The sequence below is a fragment of the Heloderma suspectum genome, chromosome 7, assembly GCF_057233095.1.
Source record: "Heloderma suspectum isolate Gila_16-S chromosome 7, 16-S_ref, whole genome shotgun sequence".
In the NCBI taxonomy this organism is placed as follows: domain Eukaryota; kingdom Metazoa; phylum Chordata; class Lepidosauria; order Squamata; family Helodermatidae; genus Heloderma; species Heloderma suspectum.
In genome coordinates this window covers 47055812-47075433 of record NC_139464.1, presented here as the reverse complement: position 1 = coordinate 47075433, position 19622 = coordinate 47055812, and the positions used below count along the sequence as shown (strand labels likewise).

At 50.3% G+C, this 19622-nt stretch overlaps 1 protein-coding gene across 1 annotated transcript in view; it reads right to left on the bottom strand.

Annotated features, from left to right (window-relative positions):
- Positions 1-473: 473 nt before the first annotated feature.
- The window catches only part of LOC146339707 (cytochrome P450 2D14-like), a 32281-nt gene continuing 13132 nt past the window's right edge, over positions 474-19622 (bottom strand). Inside the window, exons 6-13 of the mRNA XM_084811891.1 lie at positions 16397-16556; positions 12295-12447; positions 6031-6191; positions 4737-4910; positions 3578-3719; positions 1690-1742; positions 1467-1608; positions 474-826 (exon numbers count right to left, since the gene is read on the bottom strand). Of these exons, the coding sequence (XP_084668017.1) occupies positions 648-826; positions 1467-1608; positions 1690-1742; positions 3578-3719; positions 4737-4910; positions 6031-6191; positions 12295-12447; positions 16397-16556 (1164 nt within the window). The 3' untranslated portion in view covers positions 474-647. The remainder of the gene's footprint in view (positions 827-1466; positions 1609-1689; positions 1743-3577; positions 3720-4736; positions 4911-6030; positions 6192-12294; positions 12448-16396; positions 16557-19622) is intronic.

Here is a 19622-nt window from a genome sequence, read left to right as displayed (position 1 = left end):
TAAAGCTGGTGGGGGAGAAGTTCCACAATCTGCCTTCCCCTAAACACAGGCGGGCAATTTCCAAGGGCCCGAGGGCCGATTTCTGTCCTCGCAACCCACCGGGGTGCAGCCCTAGGCAACAATTGCCACCGCTGAACTCATCGACGAATTTTCCCTTTGAGACAAGGCCTGTGTGGAGCCCATGCTCTGTTTTAAGGCACAGTTGTATTCCTGGAAACCCTGGGAGAGCATGACGCTGCATTGCAATAAGGTGTGTGCTCCCCGGCTCCCCCGTTTTGAAGGGAAAATGCACTTCTTCCTGCTGTCGCAGTGGTGTCTCCGCACTTTGGGGGCAGTGGGGGAGGCCAAAACGGACAGGGGGACCACGCACAGTTCACAACCGCCCTGTTGCCTGCCTCTGTCCTACATGGTCACCCCAATACACCCTGTGTCCTGCAGTCACGGAAAGCATGAGTGAGAGCTTCCCCTAATTTGGTATCACATGGCTGGAGTTTATTCTCCTTACCATTTTTAATTCATAGGGCACATCATTTCCACGGTAAGGCATTGCAAAGATCAATTTTCTCTTCCAAAACGTTTTCACAAATGTATTTGTGCTGGTGCCTATTAAGTCACCACAGATTGCGATACTGGATATCCTGGAGCCATTATCTAGGAATGGCACAGACCTGGAAAGGAGCTGGACTGATGGTTAATGCATATATTCTCTCCTCCGTGGGCCTGGGACAGTTCTCAGGAACACAAAAGGTGAAATGCTGCAGGAGGCTGGTGAAGAAGATGAAGAGCTCCATTTTAGCCATCTGTTCTCCAGGGCAGACACGGCGACCTGCAGGAAACGGAAGCAGAATATTTTGTGCACGTGAACAGGAGGAAGGGCCACGCAGCATCCCTCTCTCCCTCTCTCTGCAGCCTTCAGTTCTTACTCAGGGACACAACCACCCTTTTCAGTCCAAGACAGCCACACATCTCAAGTCAGCTCACGTCGATTTCTACCCCCCCAGCCCCTTGCCAATCCAGTCACATGAGTGTGCCATCATGGGTTCAAATCAGCCCACATTTGCTCTTTGGTGCATCACCACAAAGCAACATTGAGGTGCTCTCCTCTTGGAGGTGTCCCCAAAGTTGAATTCAGCCCTACCACATGACCCCAGGCTGCAGTGGTTCTGGAAATGGGCCCTAGGGCTCTACAGAAATGCACACACACAAAGGAATTCTGGGACAAAGAATCACCTTGTTCTCAGTTCGACTTGATCCTTACAAGGTTGCTAGGAAATGAGGAAAACTGCTTGCAACACCTGGGTACTCACTGGACTTAGATTTCGGTGTTTGCTTTGAAGACAACCCACTTGAATCTAGAGTTCTCCCTTTTGTCCTCACAACTGACAATGGAAAACGTCACCTTCCTCTGGGAAATCAGCCCTGCAGCTTTTCTCCATATGTCCCAACCATCCCTCTCTCGGATTTACCTGCAGAGAAAGGCAGGAAGGCCTCTCGCTTGACAAACTGCCCATTTGCATCCAGGAAGTGCTCCGGGTAAAATTCATGTGGCTTCTCCCACATGGTTTCATCCTTCAGCACTGAAGACAAATGATTGAAGACTGTGGTCTCCTAACACGGCATAGAAACAAAGCGATCAGAATCCTCTGCTGCTTTTAACACTATGCAATACAATCAGTACTTTATACAAACAAAAATATGTGCTGCTTTTATCGAAGGGTTGCCTGATTTGCAAGGTTCAGTTCCTGCGCACAAGAGGCCATTAGGAGGAAACATTCCCGGTCACCCTGGACAGCAACCAAGGAAGAGAATGGAGAGACATTTAGGGATGTCAGAGAATCCTGCCACGGACTGAAATGGGATCGAATTCCCTTCAGTCCGTGCCACGGAATCCTCTGCGGAACGGCACCACGAGGTCCTGCGGAGCCAGCAGACATGCAGCTTTTTTTCGTCATCTGCAAAGAGTTGCGAAATTTTCGTAAATAAAAACGCAGTGTAGTATATTCCGATAATAAATACGTATTTTTTTAAAAAAAATGAATTGTGCTTACTGCCTTGTTTGTGGGTGTTCTTTTTAAATTGAAATCCTCCGTCTCTGTTTACTTTCAGCCAAAACACTTCCTCCTCCTAGGGGCTTCCCAAAAGAAGGCTGTCCTAGGTGTGCCTGAGCGATGCACTCTTTGGTTAAAGCAACGCTGTTTTAAAGAAATAAAAAACCTTTTAAAATGACCATGCCGGTCCTGGAGCTAGGGATGGACGAAAGTCCCTTACCTGGTCCCGCAGCTTGCTTCCCGGTGGGGGGGAGGCGCTCCGTTCCTCCCCCCGAAATTCTTGGTGGGTGGGGTGACGCCCCATCCCTCCCCGCCGAAGTTCTGGCCGGGGGGGAGGCGCCCCGTCCCTCCGGCCGCGAAACCTCGTCGTTTGCCAGGACGCAAATGGCGGCAGCCATAGCTGCCGCCATTTGCGATCCTTATTTGGGCACATGTAGTCTACGTAGACATTTACATAGACTACGGCGAAAATAAGGGCAACACAAATAGCGTTGCCCTTATTTTCACCGTAGTCTACGTAAATGTCTACGTAGACTACACGCGCCCAAATAAGGAACACAAATGGCAAGTGTCCCCAACCTTTTTTGACTTGTGGGCACGTTTGGGAATTTGAGACACTGCTGTGGGCACCACCACAAAATGGCTCCCATGAAGGATGTGGCTAGGCACTTAATGGCTGCCGTTGGGACCTGGCTAAGAAAAGAGAGATGGCGGGGGGAGGGGAGAAAGAGCCAGGCTAGAGGCTGGGAGCAGAGAAAAACAGCAAGATAAAGGGGCGAGTGGGAGAGAAAGCAGTGGAGTCGGTGTACAGCAGATTGTTGATGGGCGACTTCGGGTGACTGCGCCAGAGTCTGCTGCCTGAAGCGCCTTCTGCCATGGGAGATCCTGAAGCCATGAGCCGCAGAACACCTGAAATAATTACCAGGTTCAGGTAATTATTTCAGGAAACTGCATGGGTAGGGGGCTATTATAGTATATTTGTAATTATTGTTAATATACAATTGAGGCATTTATACTTTTAAAATTAAGAACTATACTATTGAGCACAATTCTATGAGATAACTAGCCAAATACAATGCATTTTATATCATTAAGGTAGCAGAGTAAGAAAATAAGAAAACAGTGATTGCACTCCCCCCGCCCCCAGAGAATGCTGCTTCCCCCCCCACCCGAGAAAGACAACTTAGGAATATGCCCCCCTCTCTGGCTTCATGCTTTTGGGAAAGTTTACACCTCTGCTTATGACTAAAGAGCAATACTAAGCATCACCAGCAGTGATCACACTTAGAAGTCAGTCTGGCTTCCACCCCGCTCAGAGTTCTCCAAGGTGCTGTCCAGCTCCCGTTCCTGCCCCCCTGAGAAACCTGCCTTGCGCAGACCCTTGGTATACACCCAACCCTTAGATTGGGTAAGCACTCCGATTTTATGTATTTATTTATTTGATTTTTAATCCATCCAACAACACATCTTCTCTGGGAGGATTTAAAAACCCTAAAACACCTCTGTCTCCCCCAGTGCTTATCACTTACTCTGAACCTCAGGATGAAGGACCAGATACAGCAGCCCCCAGAGCATGGTGGAAGCAGTTGTTTCAGTGCCAGCCGCAAACAGGTCAAAAATAACGCAAGTAAGGTTTTGTTCACTAAAGCAGCTCTCTGGATTCCCTTTAGCCTGAAAGGACTTGAATAAGTTGGTAATTCAAATGGAAATGGCATAATATTGCATCATATTTGTGACATTGCTCATCGTCAGTAACGTGCAAGATATACTCAAGCAAAGAAAAGGCAAAGAATACAGAAAATGGTGTCCTGAGAAAAAGCACATGGCTGCTGCCAAACTGCCAGCCCCATCTAGAGCTTCCCCCTCTGGAACATCTAATACAACTTAGCTCCTCTTCTGACAGCATTACTCTGAGCTGTCCCTTGCCCTGCTCCACAGCTTTGGCTGTCACTGGCCAGGCACGTGGAAACACTTTGCTTAATGGCTGCCATAAGATACCACAACGGAGTGCATGGTGAATGTCCAAAGGCAAAACAAGGGCTCTCTTCATCCTATGAAGCCACATATACCTTTCTGCACGCATGGCCCAACCGCCAACATCACTACTTCCTAGGGATGGGTGAATCTGTCAGGCTCGATTTGCTGTGCTTCTTGGTTTTAGAAAATGCTCCCCACCCCAACCATGCCTTTATTAAACCTGGTAGTTTACTGGAGACAGGCCAGTAATGTAACTGAATGAATCTGCACCCGGGGCCTCTTCGGCGGCCTATCAAAGGCAACTGCAAATGTGGGACCTGCCACAATCAGTCATAGCCTCCAGCAGAGTCTGGTAAGTCCCCTTAGCAATCTCGCTGGAGTTTGTCAGGGCTGAGCCCTCAGATATATTCTGAGTCCACCTTGGGCCATGCTTGATGGCAACCAGAGCGAATGCCAGGTCTGAAGGGGCCTTGGGCAAGGGGCCTTCCAGGACCCTCAAGCCCCACCTGGCAAGCATGCTGGATGGTGGGCACAAGCAGCCCTGGGGACAAGTAGCAGTGCTAAAAGGGGCAGCAACCCCAGCGAGCCAGAACTCTCGCAGTCCTACTGGATCCTGCAGTTCTACTGGCATGGTGTATGTGACAAAGCGTCTTCCATCACTGCACAGTTGAAACCCAAAAGCTGTAAAAACAAACGAACAAACAGCCCTACCTTTTCTATTTCCTCCAGGAATGCATCTGTCAAATCTCTCGGAAAGGCAGGGTCTCTGGTTTTCTTAGGTTCATTCACAATCTCTCTTATGACAACGCTAAAATCATCATGGAGTCTCTGAACTTTACGATGAGGTCCAGGAAAATAGGACAACCAGGTTCCTGTGGCCATAAGCTGGTATAGCAGTAGTCAAAGAAGACAGGTACATGTCTATCTCTTAAGACACATGGGTAACATCTATGAGGTATTTCACTTGAAATGAAATTGCATTCTGATAGAAAGTTCCTAACTAGTTCATTTCCTGAGGGGAGAAATGTTTTCCCAACTTCATCCCCAGTCCTCCCACTCTTCCCTCATGTGGATTGGAAGGGTTGACTTTTGTTCCTCTGCTTCAATTTAGAAGAATTTTGAAAAAAGTCTCTCCTTCCACCCAAGGTGTAGCTAAGGTGTGCAAATAATTGTAGATGATATCAATAAAATTGAAGGTTAAATGACGAAGAACAAGGAACACCTTAATTATCCTCAAATGAAAGTGGTGCTAACTATTTAGAGTTTTATTTACGAGTGTTTGTATATGTGTATTGATTTAGTGACGAAGCCTAAGAGTGATTCCGAGTTCCAATAGGGCCTCCGGCGACAGCTGAAAATGGAATGGCGCTGCTGCTACATTTCATTTCACAGCCCCATCTGCCTTTCCCTAAAACACCAACAACACTGCTCCATGCTGCAGAGTTTTCATACACTATTCTGACACACGCCCCTCCAAAAATGGGAATAACACTGGGCTGTTTTGCAGGATTGTGTAACCCACACTTCCCTAGCCACAGCCCTGCCTCCCACAATACGGGTATATTTATCTGCAGTCATTGTAAGTGTAACTTTTCAGTTAACTCAGAAAAAAATCATAATAACAAGACCTGAGACAGAAAGACCCTGAACTCCTGTCTTTGATGCTACCCTTTGTTGAGACACACTACATGAAACCCGCCATCCCTGGTGACTGGTCCTCGCCCACCCATGTTGCGGGGAACTGGAGCAGAGCTAGACGGGGCAGGATGCACAGCACGAGGTGCTATGGCCACTCTCAGAACGGGGCGACTTCGACCTGGAGGGGCGTGGTCATGCTGCTGCCCGCGATGAGCTTTTTGCCTCACGAGGAGGTGCTCCAGCGGCACTCCCTCCATAGGCCTCCCATATTTGATTTGGTGACCCCCAAAGCCCTATCTTATGTGTTCACCCACCAAATGTGGATGGCTGTTTCCCCTTAATGTCCAATCAAACGCATGAAAGGTACCTGTGGCAGGATGCCTGTTAGTCCTTTCATGATCTCCTCAGTCAAATGCATTAACCTCAGGAAGGTCCCATCACTGTATTCAAAGCGATCACCAAATGTTAGGGTGCAGATAATATTACCTACCGCCCTGAAGATGAGGTTGTGTGGGTTAAAGAGAGAACCTGTATGAGATACAAGAGCAAACAAAGAGATTAGAGGTGTGTCGTCATTGTATATGGCCTGTTTCTCATCATCCGGGCAAGAACAATTCAGGCAAGAACGCATTCTGACGGTGGTGCCCTTCTAACACAGTCTCAGACATTTAGGAGGTATTTTCCATACGGCTTGGGGCTATGTGTGAATGGTGCAACTACGTGAAAAGAACCAATTGTGTGGGTTTTTCCACATAGAATGGACATACCCCATGTTGTTCTACCACTCACATGGCATAACAATTTATTGAAAATACAAATCAACGATGATTAAAAAAAATACCCCAAAGAAGGTTACAGGGGCTATGGGGCAGAAATCTGGAGCTTCACTCATTCGCAGATGGAATAAGATGCCACTATCAGTTGCCACCAAGAAACAACTCACTCCTCTAAAACACTGCACTATAGATACCTGGTGGAAGGATTGTTGGTCTCACCCCAACAACCTTGCAAGGTAGGCCAGGCCCAACTCGGCCACAGATCTTCCCAAGATTACTCAGTAGCCTCCCTCCCGGATAGTTAACCTGCCCTAGTCTTTGTTTGACCACCAGGGGGCCACCCTACTTCTCAGACAACTTCTCCGGGTTGAGGAGTTTTAGCACCATCACCTGGTCCCTAGGCTGGAACAGCCACAGTTTGGCGTGTCGACCATACCAGGTTCGCTGCCCCTCTTGGGCTTGAGCCAGGTTGTTTTGAGCCACCTCCCAAACATCCCTCAAGATATTCTGCAAGTTTTGCATAAAAGCCACAACAGATTGAGGGGAGGAGGCCACTGCCCCCTCCCATTCTGCTCATAACGGGGCAGGTGGGCCTCGGATCTCCCTGCCAAACATCAGTTCATTAGGTGAAAACCCCAGACTCTCCTGGGGGTCATCACGACAGGCGAACAACAAAACCGGCAAGGCTTGATCCCCATCAGTAGGATGTTGAACGGCATAGGCCTGAATGATCTGGCCCAGAGTCCGGTTAAACCGCTCCACCAACCCACTGGTTTGATGGTGGTATGGGGCGCTAAAGGAGGTCTCTACCCCCCATCTCCCATAGCTTCTGCAGCAGCCCAGAAACAAACTCGGTGCCCCGATCTGACAGAACGGTCTTGGGCATTCCTAGAAGAGAACAAATGGAGAGCAGGGCTGTAGCCGGAGTGGTCGCTGTGATATTCGACAAAGGTACAGCCTCAGCATATCGAGTGGCAACGTCCGTGACAGTCAAAATAAACCTCTTTCCTGTCCTAGTGGGGGGGCGGTGTAATACGGTCCCATGATGTCAGTTCCAATCTGTTCGAAAGGGGCCTCAACCAAAGGGAGGGGCTGGAGAGGGGCCTCCGGGTGGTCCTGCTTAAACCCTACTCTCTGACATACATCACGGGATGAACAATGGTCCTTCGCTGCCTCGGTCACTGGGGGCCAGTAGAACCCTTTTGTTACTCATCTCCGCGTGCGTGGGATGCCAAGATGCCCCCTCCCCCAAGCAACCTCATGGGCCGGTGGAGGACTTGTTCTCGGTAGGCTTGGGGCACAACCAGCTGACGCTGGCAAGTCCATTTTGCCCCACATTCCCTTGGGAGCAAAGTCTCTGTACAAAGCCCCATTTGCCCCAAAGAAGCGCACTGGGTAGACCGAAGAAACTGCTGTAATACCGTGGTCAGCCTCTTCTCGGCACTTCTGTAAGGTAGGATCTGAAACTGGGCGGCAATGAAGGCAGGGGCAGGGCGGCCAGTCCATCTCCTTGCTCCCCTCCTCAGTTGTTCCTCTGCCTCCTCAGGAGCCCCTCCCCATGCTTTAGCAGCCTGGCTACAGGTAATGGCCTTCATTTGCGCATGCCGAAACACAAGGTCATTCCCGATCAACTCTCCCCACGGGGAAGAAGATTTCTCCTGATGGACGATCACGTCTAGTTCTCCCGTGCAGCCCCAATACCCCACCCGAACCCTAGCAATGGGGACTTCAATCTTCGGGGAGTTATAAGGGGTCACAGAGTAAGTCTGGCCTTCCCAAAGTTGCCCTCCTCCAAGCATCTTTGGTCCACAGCTGTAACATCAGCCCCTGTGTCCTGGTAAGCCATGACTCGATCCCCATTAAGAACAACGCACTCACAAAACTGCATCTGGCTCCATTTGATCCATCCTGGCTGCAAAAGCCGCATCGCGGCGGGGCTGCCAGACGCCGGGGCTCCAGGGATGGCAGAGCTGTGTTGGTCACTCCTGGCTCGCCTTGAGAGTCCGGGGCTCCGGCCTCCGTCCAGGTCCGCCGGGATGCTGGCAGGGGGGTTTCTGACGGGAGGCGGGTCCTCACGCCGGCAGGGGCAGCATCCAGTGGCAGCAGATTATCAGCTTCCAGCCCACTCAAGCCTTCCCTTCCCTCACGCCATTCCAAAGCAGCTAGATGAGCAGCAGGTGTCAGGGGGTGGCCAATCATGGCCACCTTTGGCTGGGCCTCATTCGCCTTCTTTTTAGCCAACTTTGGACAGTCTCGCCTCACGTGGCCCACCTCCTTACAACAATAGCAGCCCCCATTCTGCGGAGTGGAAGTGGCTCTGGGTGGGAGCTCTCGCCGTCCCCCTTCAGCCGCTCGGGGGGGCAGCTACTCCCCTTGGCCTCAGCCCCTTCTCGCTTCCCCCTGCTCCAGCCCCTCCAGGCCGTTTTGTGCGAGCGGAACGTGGACATCCCCTCTGGTGATGTACACGCGTCTGGCCAGCCCGGAGCCCCGCCTCCCTCACAGTCCGAGGGCTTCGATCACCGGCCAGGGCAGCCAGGGCTGAGGGAAGGAGGGGAGGGAACTGCTCCAGCCCCGCCAGCTCAGACAGCTCACCAGGGAGCCCCCTTCGGCTGCCTCTGACCAGACGTCCAGCGCCTTCGCCAGTCTCCCCACCAAGGCAACATAACTTTCCTGCAATGCAGGTCGTAAATTCCTGAACAATTGCCCGCAATGCTCAGCAGATAGGCCATAGCCTTGTTTGACGAGGACCCGAATCAGCTGGTAGCCACGGGCGTCAGGACGGGCCAATGACCCCATAAATCAGCTAGTTCTCCAGAAGCCTGAGCCCGCAGAACAGCCATAAGGTGGTGGGGCAGTGCATTCTGGCCTTCACAAACCAATTCAAACAGAGAAAAAAGACTAAGCACGTCCTGCCCTGGCTGATAGGTAGGGGAGAGCTTGCGATCCAAGCGGGCAAACACATTCCTCTCTCCCGAGGCACGCGACTGGGTTGTCAGCGCCCCAAGCTGCAGCGCCATCAGCCTCAGTTGCCTGGCAGGAGTCTCTTGAGAAGCGTGCCTCCACTGCCCCCCAGTACAGCTCCATATGCAGGATTCATGGGTGGGGAAGTTAGCTGAAAGAGTGTGCTCAAGGTCTAAATCGAGGGTGGTTACATTAGAAAACCAGGCCATGGCTCTGCGTGTCTGGCCTTGTCCTAGATGGGCTGTGTTATGGGTTCTGGAGCACTGGTTTGGTTGAGACCTAAGCAAACTGGGGTTCAGAGGCTTCTGGGAGAGAGGGGGCAGGGCATCATGACACTGAGAGAAGAAAAGAGTTCTGCACCTGTTTGCTTTAGGCCACTGGCTAGCCCATATGCGGGTCACAGTGACACAAAGGGGTGGGTAGAGCTATAGGGAACGCTCACGGAACACATACGCAGAGGTCCTTGTGTCTGGTGCACCCGTTCCTAGTCCTCCTTGCTTTCCTCCAGATCTTTACAGTGAACAACTTCTATCTTATCAGAATCCACCCGAACTGTGGGAGCTAGGACCCTGGGCTAATATAGTCTTTCACCCAAAGCAAAGCAAAAGGGAAATATTCTGACCAGGATTCATACCAGCCCTAACAAGGTGGTTTCCCCCGCCAAGTGTAGTCCAAATGGGACCTTCCAGGAGTGCTGCGGAAAAAAGGTTGGGGCCTCCATTGAGTCATCGGACTTAACAGTATCTACGCAATGCCTTGGGGATAAGCAACCCTTTGACTGGGTGTGTTCACAGCTCGGTCCCGATTAATGTGCCTGGATTCCCTTTGTGGGGGCTCATTTTAGTGTGGCCACACAGGTTATATTGCTGAATCCTGTCTTGTGTACATGACCAGAGGTTCACAACACATGACGTATCTGTTTCCTTGGTTTACTTGCACATTTCATCTGTGTTGTATCAACTGGGAATGCAACCTGTCCATGCTTGTCCTTCTGCATGGGGGCAAAGCTTAAGCCTCTTAAGGCAACATCAGCCGCTATCAAAGTATGCCAGGGTGCAGGAAGGCCATAAATGGCCCATGGGTAGACCATAAATTATATCATTTGGTTATTGATGGGAATAGGGGAGAAAAGAGCTGCACATGGGAAGCAACCTGCAGTTGAAACGGGGAGAAGGGAAGAATGCATGTTGTACCTTTGAGGCATTGCCGCCTGCCTGACGGGCATGGAGGGAATGAGGGCCATGATCCAGTGATTAGCGTAGCCAGGTTAGGCTGGTGAGGGAACCCGCTGGTGATAGGAGAAGCAGGCACCGCCACACACCCGGAGCCTGTTGCCCAACCTGGAAGCTGGAGAGCAGCAGGGAAGCTGGAGCAATGTGAGTGAGGGGCATGATGGAAAGAGGCCAAACAGACATTAGAAGGTAGCGATGGAGGGAAGGGAAGAATGTGCAGGAGATGAGGCTTGGGCCATAGGTGAAAGCAGAGGAAGAAAAGTGGAGAACGGAGGAAGTGACAAGCTGTGAAGAGGACGGAAGCGGCTTTCCGGGGGAATTTTGCACTCAGATGCTGAGAGCGGAGAGCAGAATCAGGCATTGGTACTGGTCTGACACTGACACGGCAAACCCTGGAGACTGGGATGGGAGCAGATAAAGAACTGATAGACACACAAGGAGACAGGCTCAGCGGCAGTGGCAGCGAAGAGCTCAGAACAGAAGGAGTTCGAAAACCAAAAGGAGAATAGCTAGAGCTAAGAAGGAGCAATATCCCAAGTCCTTAGGAGACCTGAGAACCCCAAGCAGACCAAGCCACGCAGAACAAGACCCAACCTGTCTTGTGAGCAAAGACCAAGCAGACACTGAATTCAAAGTGATCTAGATAGGCTGGAGCGCTGGGCAGAAAACAACAGAATGAAATTTAATAGGGATAAATGCCAAGTTCTGCAGCTAGGAAAAAGAAACCAAATGCACAGTTACCAGATGGGTGATACTTGGCTCAACAACACTACAAGCGAGAAGGATCTTGGGATTGTTGTTGATCACAAGCTGAATATGAGCTAACAAGGTGATGTGGCTGCAAAAAAGGCAAATGCCATTTTGGGCTGCATTAATAGAAGTATAGCTTCCAAATCCTGGGAAGTACTAGTTCCCCTCTACTCAGCACTGGTTAGGCCTCATCTGGAGTACTGTGTCCAGTTCTGGGCACCATATTTTAAGAAGGATGCAGACAAACTGGAGAGGGTTCAGAGGAGGGCAATGAAGATGATCAGGGGACTGGAATGAGGAGAGACTGAAAGAACTGAGGAGAGACTGAAAGAACTGGGCAGGTTTAGGGGAGGTATGAGAGTGCTCTTCAAGTACTTGAAAGGTTGCCCCAGAGAGGAAGGCCAGGAGCTCTTCTCAATCACCCCAGAGTGCAGGACATGGAAGAATGGGCTCAAGTTACAGGAAGCCAGATTCCGGCTGGACATCAGGAAAAACATCCTGACTGTTAGAGCAATACGACAATGGAACCGATTCCCTAGGGAGGTAGCGGGCTCTCCCACACTGGAGGCATTCAAGACGAGGCTGGACAGCCACCTGTCAGGGATGCTCTGACTTGGATTGCTGCATTGCGCAGGGGGTTGGACCCAGTGGTCTTATAGGCCTCTTCCAACCCTCCTCTTCTATGATTCTATGAGTGTATGATCTGTGTGTGTGTTGCTGCTCCTCTCAGTTGCTTTTATGCTCTCAAGATCACCTCACCTGTGTTGTATCATTCATCCCATCTTCTTATCAAGTCTGACCCAAGACCAAACCTAGAATTATGTTCAGCTATTAAGAAAATAGCCACAATGAGCACTTTTCTTCCTCATATCCACCCCAAGCCCTCTCCTTCTCCCCCAGAATGAGATGTACCTTCTTTGGATTTGAATTCAGAGCACAGATATCCAGCTTCTTCAGACACTCTCTTCTCAAGTGTTTTCTTCCCCATCCCAAAGGTTTTCAGGGTGGAGACACAGAATCTCCTCTGCTCCCTCCAGCCACTGCTGCATGTTGCCATAACTATTCCTGAAGGATATAAAACACATTCCTGTGAGTTCGTGATTTCTCTCTTGATTTATCCCAAGAACCATTCCAAAGTTTAGTTCTGGTTTAGTTAGTTTTTCTTCTGATATGTTAGAAGGGCAGATTGGGATAGTCTCCTTGGAAATTCCCACCGATTCCTGCTAAACCTCTGAGCTCATAACAGCTGAATTGTCTGGTCAAGCCCTGTTAACTTTCAGTGGTGTTGCCATACATGAGAAGAGCAGTGCTGGATCAGATCAACGGCCTATCTAGTCCGGCATTCTGTCCTCATAGTGGGAAACCAGATGTTGCCCTATGGGAAGCCCACAAGCAAAAGCACCCTCCTGCTCATGTTCCTCATCAACTGGTATTTGGACGCATGCTGCCTCTGATACTGGAGGTAATATTTAGCCGTCATGAAAAGTAGCCGCTGACAGCTCTATTCTCCGTGAATTTGTCTTCTTCTCTCCTCCAGACTTCCAAGTTTGTTTTCGTTACTGCCGTCCAAATTGCCCTCCAAGTTGGTTCATGCTACTTCCGATCACACGTCCAACAGGTTATAGCTGCTCTACTGACCAGGATGGCTGACTTTGTAAATAAGTCCTCAAAAGCTACTGGCCCACCTGCTGTCCATACCTACATCATTTACACGTATGTAAAGCTTCTGTAAAGCTTCTCTGTGCGGTCACTAGAATGTGTGGCTTTCCACAGGTGACTGTGTAACCAGAAATGGGGCTGGGGGCAGTAGGGGCTGTGTCTCGCCCTTGGAAACCTGCTTACTGGGTAGATCTGGAACGTGGCAGGGTAGGAGAGGTAGGCCTGTGTATGGTCCCTGCCAGTTTTGAGGTGGAAAGGGTAAATAGCTTGCTTATAGGAGTTTAACATTTCCTTGGTGATTCCCAGCAGTTTGACAGGTTTTGACAGGTTCTCCAGTTGTACCTCATGTCATTGCATGGGAGCTTCTTAGGTTTCTGGCAGTGTATGAGTGTGTGTGTGGAATAAGACCCCCACCTTTTCAGAGAAAGGCAATTGTCCAGATTTTATACGGGGCTGCAGTTTGGGGCTGGGATGACTCTCCGATGGTCAAATTAGGAGGCCTTCAAAATAGATTTCTTAGAAAACTTTTAATTTTGCTTCCTGGCACTCCCGCTGCCTTGGTTCGGGAAAACAGGCGGGATAGAAATGAAATCAATCAATCAGTCATTGACAGCAGACATTCTCAAATTCCTCAGGCTCAACATTTATGTATTTGTGATGCTCCAGGAATTGAAGATCTGCCACATTATTTGCTGTCCTGCCCTTTATATTCTGAGCCAAGGTCTACATTTCTGGGTTTTATTTTGTCTAACCTGTACTGTAACACTGTTCCAGAGAAGAGTTTCAATCTTTTGTCTGATATAGATTCCACCGTAACTCACACATTCTCTCTTTGCTTTGGCAGCATTGAGAATTTGTGCACAATTTATCTCTGATTTTGCAGTGGGTTGTTTTGGGGATGTCTTGTTTTAATGGTCCTTGAGGGAGCATCCTATGGCCACTAGACAGCAGCTAGATGGCCATAGGATATGCTGTTTTCCGGGAACTGCCCCCCGTTCCGCGCTGCCTTGCGGAACAGCCCCATCCTCCATGCTCTCAAGAGGAGTGCAGAGTGGCCGGAAAGGGGTGTGGCTGGGGGCGTTCTGTGGCGGGGACAACGCATCTGCCTGTATGACACATCCAATGTGTCGTACAGCAGCCTCCTCCCCCGCGCCGTCCTCCCGTGGCTAGACAGCCACAATTGGCTGTCTAGCCGAAAAAGCAGGGCAGGAGACGCCTGGAGGACACAATCCTGCCCTGCTTTGGATAGGGAGTCGCCTCCGAGTTTGGACGCGGCCGCCTATCTAGATAGGATCACTCTCAGCTCTCTTAATCTTCAGGTCTTAATTATCCATTTAAATGTGGAAGCAGTATATTCTGAATGAATTTAAATGAATTTTATATAATGTACTGTGAATGTATTTTTGTTTTAACCATTTTAGACTTTGACCTCATGTTGTATTTGCCTTAACCTGCTTTATTTATTTATTTATTTATTTAATTTATTTATTGCATTTATATCCCGCCTTTTGTCCTCTTGCAAGGAACCCAAGGCGGCTTACATTATCCTCCGCCTCTCCATTTTATCCTCACAACAACAACAACCCTGTGAGGTAGGTTGGGCTGAGAGCCTGTGACTGGCCCAAAGTCACCCAGTGAGCTTCCGTGGCCGAGTGAGGATTAGAACCCGGATCTCCCGACTCCCAGTCCAACACTCTCACCACCGCACCACACTGGCTCTAACTGGCTTTAGTTGTTTTGTAGATGTGAATGGCCTATGGCCCACTACTAAATCAGTGAATGAAAAATGAAAAAGAGTGCCACAAACACCGGGGGTTAGGTAGTACAACCTCCAGATTCAGGCACAGTCGAAGTTTGAAAGAGGTTGCATGGTAGGCTGCACCTGAATATAAAGGTTATTTTTTCTATCTACCTCTCACGTAGTAAGTAGTAAATATTTGTCTTCTAAACTCTCATTGTAATCCTGATCTCTATAGTAATGGCACCGGGGGAGCGGGGCAAGGGAGAAAAAGACCTGAGGAAGTAGCTATAGAGTTTGGAGAGGAACACATTTCATGATATGGTGCAAGAAATGAAACAGCAGTACACCAAAATCTGCCCTTTAAACAAATCTGTTTGGGGGCTCAGGACCTTGTAAGGAAGGTACATTCTCTGATCTGAAAAACTACCCCACAGGGTGTTCCCATGACTACTTTAGGAAGGAATTCCACTCCGCACAGGTCATGGTTTTGGTCATGGTCAAACCAGTTAAATTTTGCACAGTTAAGTACGATGCATAGACAGCTTGCAGTTCCAGCTGAGATGTGGGAGAGGACCCAGCGAGCAATTGTGCCACTGGCTGTGAGCCTCTGCTTATGTCCCCGGGGCAGGGCTCAGCCACGTATCCCACGGAAATGGGTGCCCCACAACGGGACTCAAGGCACATTACTCAGGAGCTAGGTGTGAGCACACCCAGGAAATGTCACGATTGCCCCAAAGGCAATGCCTGACACGTGGACGTCGGGCATTGCTTTGGGGGTAATCTAAGATGGTGGGTGACAGCTGCAGAGCCAGGGGCTAGGGAGAGCCCTGGCTCGGTGGCTCAGAAGGGCTGTGGGAAGCCAGCTGGGGGCGCGGAAGCCAAAGGGAAGCACCTGGGGAGCAGGGAGGGAGAGCCGCAGTATGGCCGCGGGGGCTGAGGGACCAGCTGGGAGCATCCTGGGGCATGGCGGGCCGTACGCTTGTCTGTCTGACTAGGTGGGCGCTGCCTGCGCATGCGAAAGAGAGAGGGACGGAGAAGGGTTGAACGAGGGAGGGCCCACCAACACCTTGTCTTCGGTGTCCCCTCAGTTCGGGCTACCCTGTCCCCACAGGCTCCTACAAGTGCCCCACGAGGCTTTGCCCTCTGCAACTGCTCTACAACATTCTCCCTGGCTGACTGGTACAGGATGCAGGACTCTCCCTGCTGAAGGTGGTGCAGGATGGCAGCACGAGACGGGGGGCTGCAAGCTCCGTCAGGTACCTGAACCCTACGGATTCCAGCTCACCGAAGACCTGGTTGTCCATCACCTTGTCACCTACAGGCCTGGTGACTGGGACTGGCGCTGCCATTCGCCATCTCATGGCGCTGCACGTCCCCCACCCCGAGACCTCCATGGTGGCCTGCCTGCCTTTCTGCTGCTCCTTGCGGGGTGACGCTTGCAAGTGAGACATGGACTCTGCACTCTCTCTCCCTGCTCTTGCACTGTTCCCCTTCCTGCTGCCAGAGCTCTCCCCTAGCAGGACAGAGCTGTGCTGCCCGTGCATGTGCTGGAGCAAAGTCAAGGTCTGGTATGCGCCCCTGTCTTGCCTCTGCTCAGAAGAGAGCAACACTTGCCTTGACAATTCTTTGCATGGCCTACTAATTTCAGCAGTGGAACTGGTGGTCGGTCGATGAAGTTCTCGGCTTTTTGTCCCAGTGCCTCCTTTGTCATCTTGAACCCGTTCAGTATGATGACATTCTTCCATCCAGCTTGGAGTGAGACGGCTGGTCCAAACTCCCCCCCCCCCACTATGATACATAACAAGAAAACAGGACAAATTCATCTGACGTACAACAAAAACAGAGCACCTCGAATGACTCAGGCTGTAGACCAATGCATGTGGGAAAGTCTGGACCCATTTCAATCTTGAAGCTGTTGAAACAAACTAAAAGAGCTTGAAAACAAACTAAACAAAGTCACGTAAGAGTGAAGATATTGTGGAGAACATGTTTTATGAACAACTGAGTAGGGGTGTACGGAATACTCACCCTGTTCTGATCTGGGCATCCGCGGGGGGGGGGGGAGGTGATCTGTCCCTCCCCCCGGAATCCTGCCCGGCTGGCTCGGCTCCACAGTGAGTCCATGGAGCCGCCGGCCGGGGCTGCCTGCAGCCGGACTTCCATCCGCTGCCGGGCTGCGGCTGCAAATGGCGTCCGGCATAGCGGACACCATTTGCGTCCCTGCCCTTGGCCATGATTGGCTACATAAATATTTACATAGCCTATCACGGCAAAGAGAAGGGACGCAAATGGCATACCTCTTAAGGCAACATCAGCCGCTATCAAAGTATACTGGGGTGCAGGAAGGCCATAAATGGCCCATGGGTAGACCATAAATTATATCATTTGGTTATTGATGGGAATAGGGGAGAAAAGAGCTGCACATGGGAAGCAACTGGCAGTTGAAACGGGGAGAAGGGAAGAATGCATGTTGTACCTTTGAGGCATTGCCGCCTGCCTGACGGGCATGGAGGGAATGAGGGCCATGATCCAGTGATTAGCGTAGCCAGGTTAGGCTGGTGAGGGAACCCGCTGGTGATAGGAGAAGCAGGCACCACCACACACCCGGAGCCTGTTGCCCAACCTGGAAGCTGGAGAGCAGCAGGGAAGCTGGAGCAAGCAATGTGGGTGAGGGGCATGATGGAAAGAGGCCAAACAGACATTAGAAGGTAGCGATGGAGGGAAGGGAAGAATGTGCAGGAGATGAGGCTTGGGCCATAGGTGAAAGCAGAGGAAGAAAAGAGGAGAACGGAGGAAGTGACAAGCTGTAAAGAGGACAGAAGCGGCTTGCCGAGGGAATTTTGCACCCAGATGCTGAGAGCGGAGAGCAGAATCAGGCATTGGTACTGGTCTGACACTGACAGGGCAAACCCTGGAGACTGGGATGGGAGCAGATAAAGAACTGATAGACACACAAGGAGACAGGCTCAGCGGCAGTGGCAGGGAAGAGCTCAGAACAGAAGGAGTTCGAAAACCGAAAGGAGAATAGCTAGAGCTAAGAAGGAGCAATATCCCGAGTCTTTAGGAGACCTGAGAACCCCGAGCAGAGCAAGCTGTGCAGAACAAGGCTCACAAGATCTGTCTTGTGAGCAAAGACCAAGGAGACACTGAATTCAAAGTGATCTTGATAGGCTGGAGCGCTGGGCAGAAAACAACAGAATGACATTTAATAGGGATAAATGCCAAGTTCTGCACCTAGGAAAAAGAAACCAAATGCACAGTTACCGGATGGGCGATACTTGGCTCAACAATACTACAAGCGAGACGGATCTTGGAATTGTTGTCGATCACAAGCTGAATATGAGCTAACAAGGTGATGTGGCTGCAAAAAAGGAAATGCCATTTTGGGCTGCATTAATAGAAGTATAGCTTCCAAATCACGGGAAGTACTAGTTCCCCTCTACTCAGCACTGGTTAGGCCTCATCTGAAGTACTGTGTCCAGCGGATGGTTGAGTACTGTGTCGCAGCAGATGGCTGCGGAACGAAGATGACGACCCGGACTAGCCACCGCCAGGTAGGGTCCATCCCGGGGGGATTTCAGATGGTGGTAGCAGGGGTAGTCCATTCCGCCATGGACTCCGAGGGACTCACTGGGGTCCGTGGCGGATTTCTCCGCCATCCCTACAACTGAGTGCTTTCTTATAAGTGATTCATAAAACCACCAGTGTAAGAATGCAGGGCTATTCCTTGTCTCTCCCGTCAGCTCTCCGTCACTGTGAGTCCAGATGCTTTGGTCTAAAGCCACTGCATGGTTTCGTTGTTGGCCTGGACATGCTATTTATCACTGATATGCATTTTCACACTGAGCCTATTGCCGTTTCCCTGCTTCTTCTTGACCTCTTCTTCAGATTGAAAGCCCCCTCAGGTGGAGTCCTGCCGCTATTTGTAGCATGCTTGTAATCCTCTTAATTGCATTGCAGGCAGTAATGACTTTTGCGCCTGGCATCGTTGCAAACGTCTGTTATTCTTTAACAGTGTTTGAGCAATAAATATATATTTTGTGGCACCACTTCGTGTGAGTTGCCCTGAAGGGTATTGCAGGGACCACAACCCATAGAATTCTTGACGCCCAGAACAGTCAGCTGGGAATCATATCTCTGCTGCTGAGAGGGTCCGATCATGCAGCCGGGGTTTTGTGTCTTGGTCAGGTGAGTCACAGACACAACTGTTCGGGGAAGAGAAACAAGCTCGTCGGGTGGAGCAGGAATGTCTCTCCGTCTCAATGACATGTTGAGTGTCAGTTGGGAATGAAAATGGGACAGTGGGGGTGGGGACTACGATGTTCTGCCGGTGGTCCTGCAGCCTTAGAGTATCCTGAAGGAAACCATGGCCGGCTGGTGCAATATGATCACTGGAACTGAAGTTAAGGAGAGCAGACTAGGGAACAGCTCTAGGAACTTTTCTGCATGAGGCTGTAAATCTGCCATATCTACATTCGGATTCATCGCACAATTGAGATCCGAACACTACACAAAGCCCTTCCTTGCTTTTCCACCACATAACCTCTAGGTGGCACTGTGGTATAGCGTGATAGCACAAATACATAAGTGGAAATAGCATTTTCGTTGGCTTTCTTTAAATAATACCACATTTCCCCTGCTCTAAAAAACTCGCAAAAGTGCCGGTTAAACACAGAAACAAAACTGGAGGGTCACGACCTTGTCTAAACTCACGTAAACAATCATGCCTTGGGAATGATGAGCACACAATAAATGCCTCCTGCAGAAAAGCTCTAAGCCTCATGCTGGACTCACCTTCTGGTTTCAATAATGCTTTGGTTGTAGGCATAGTTGTTGCTGC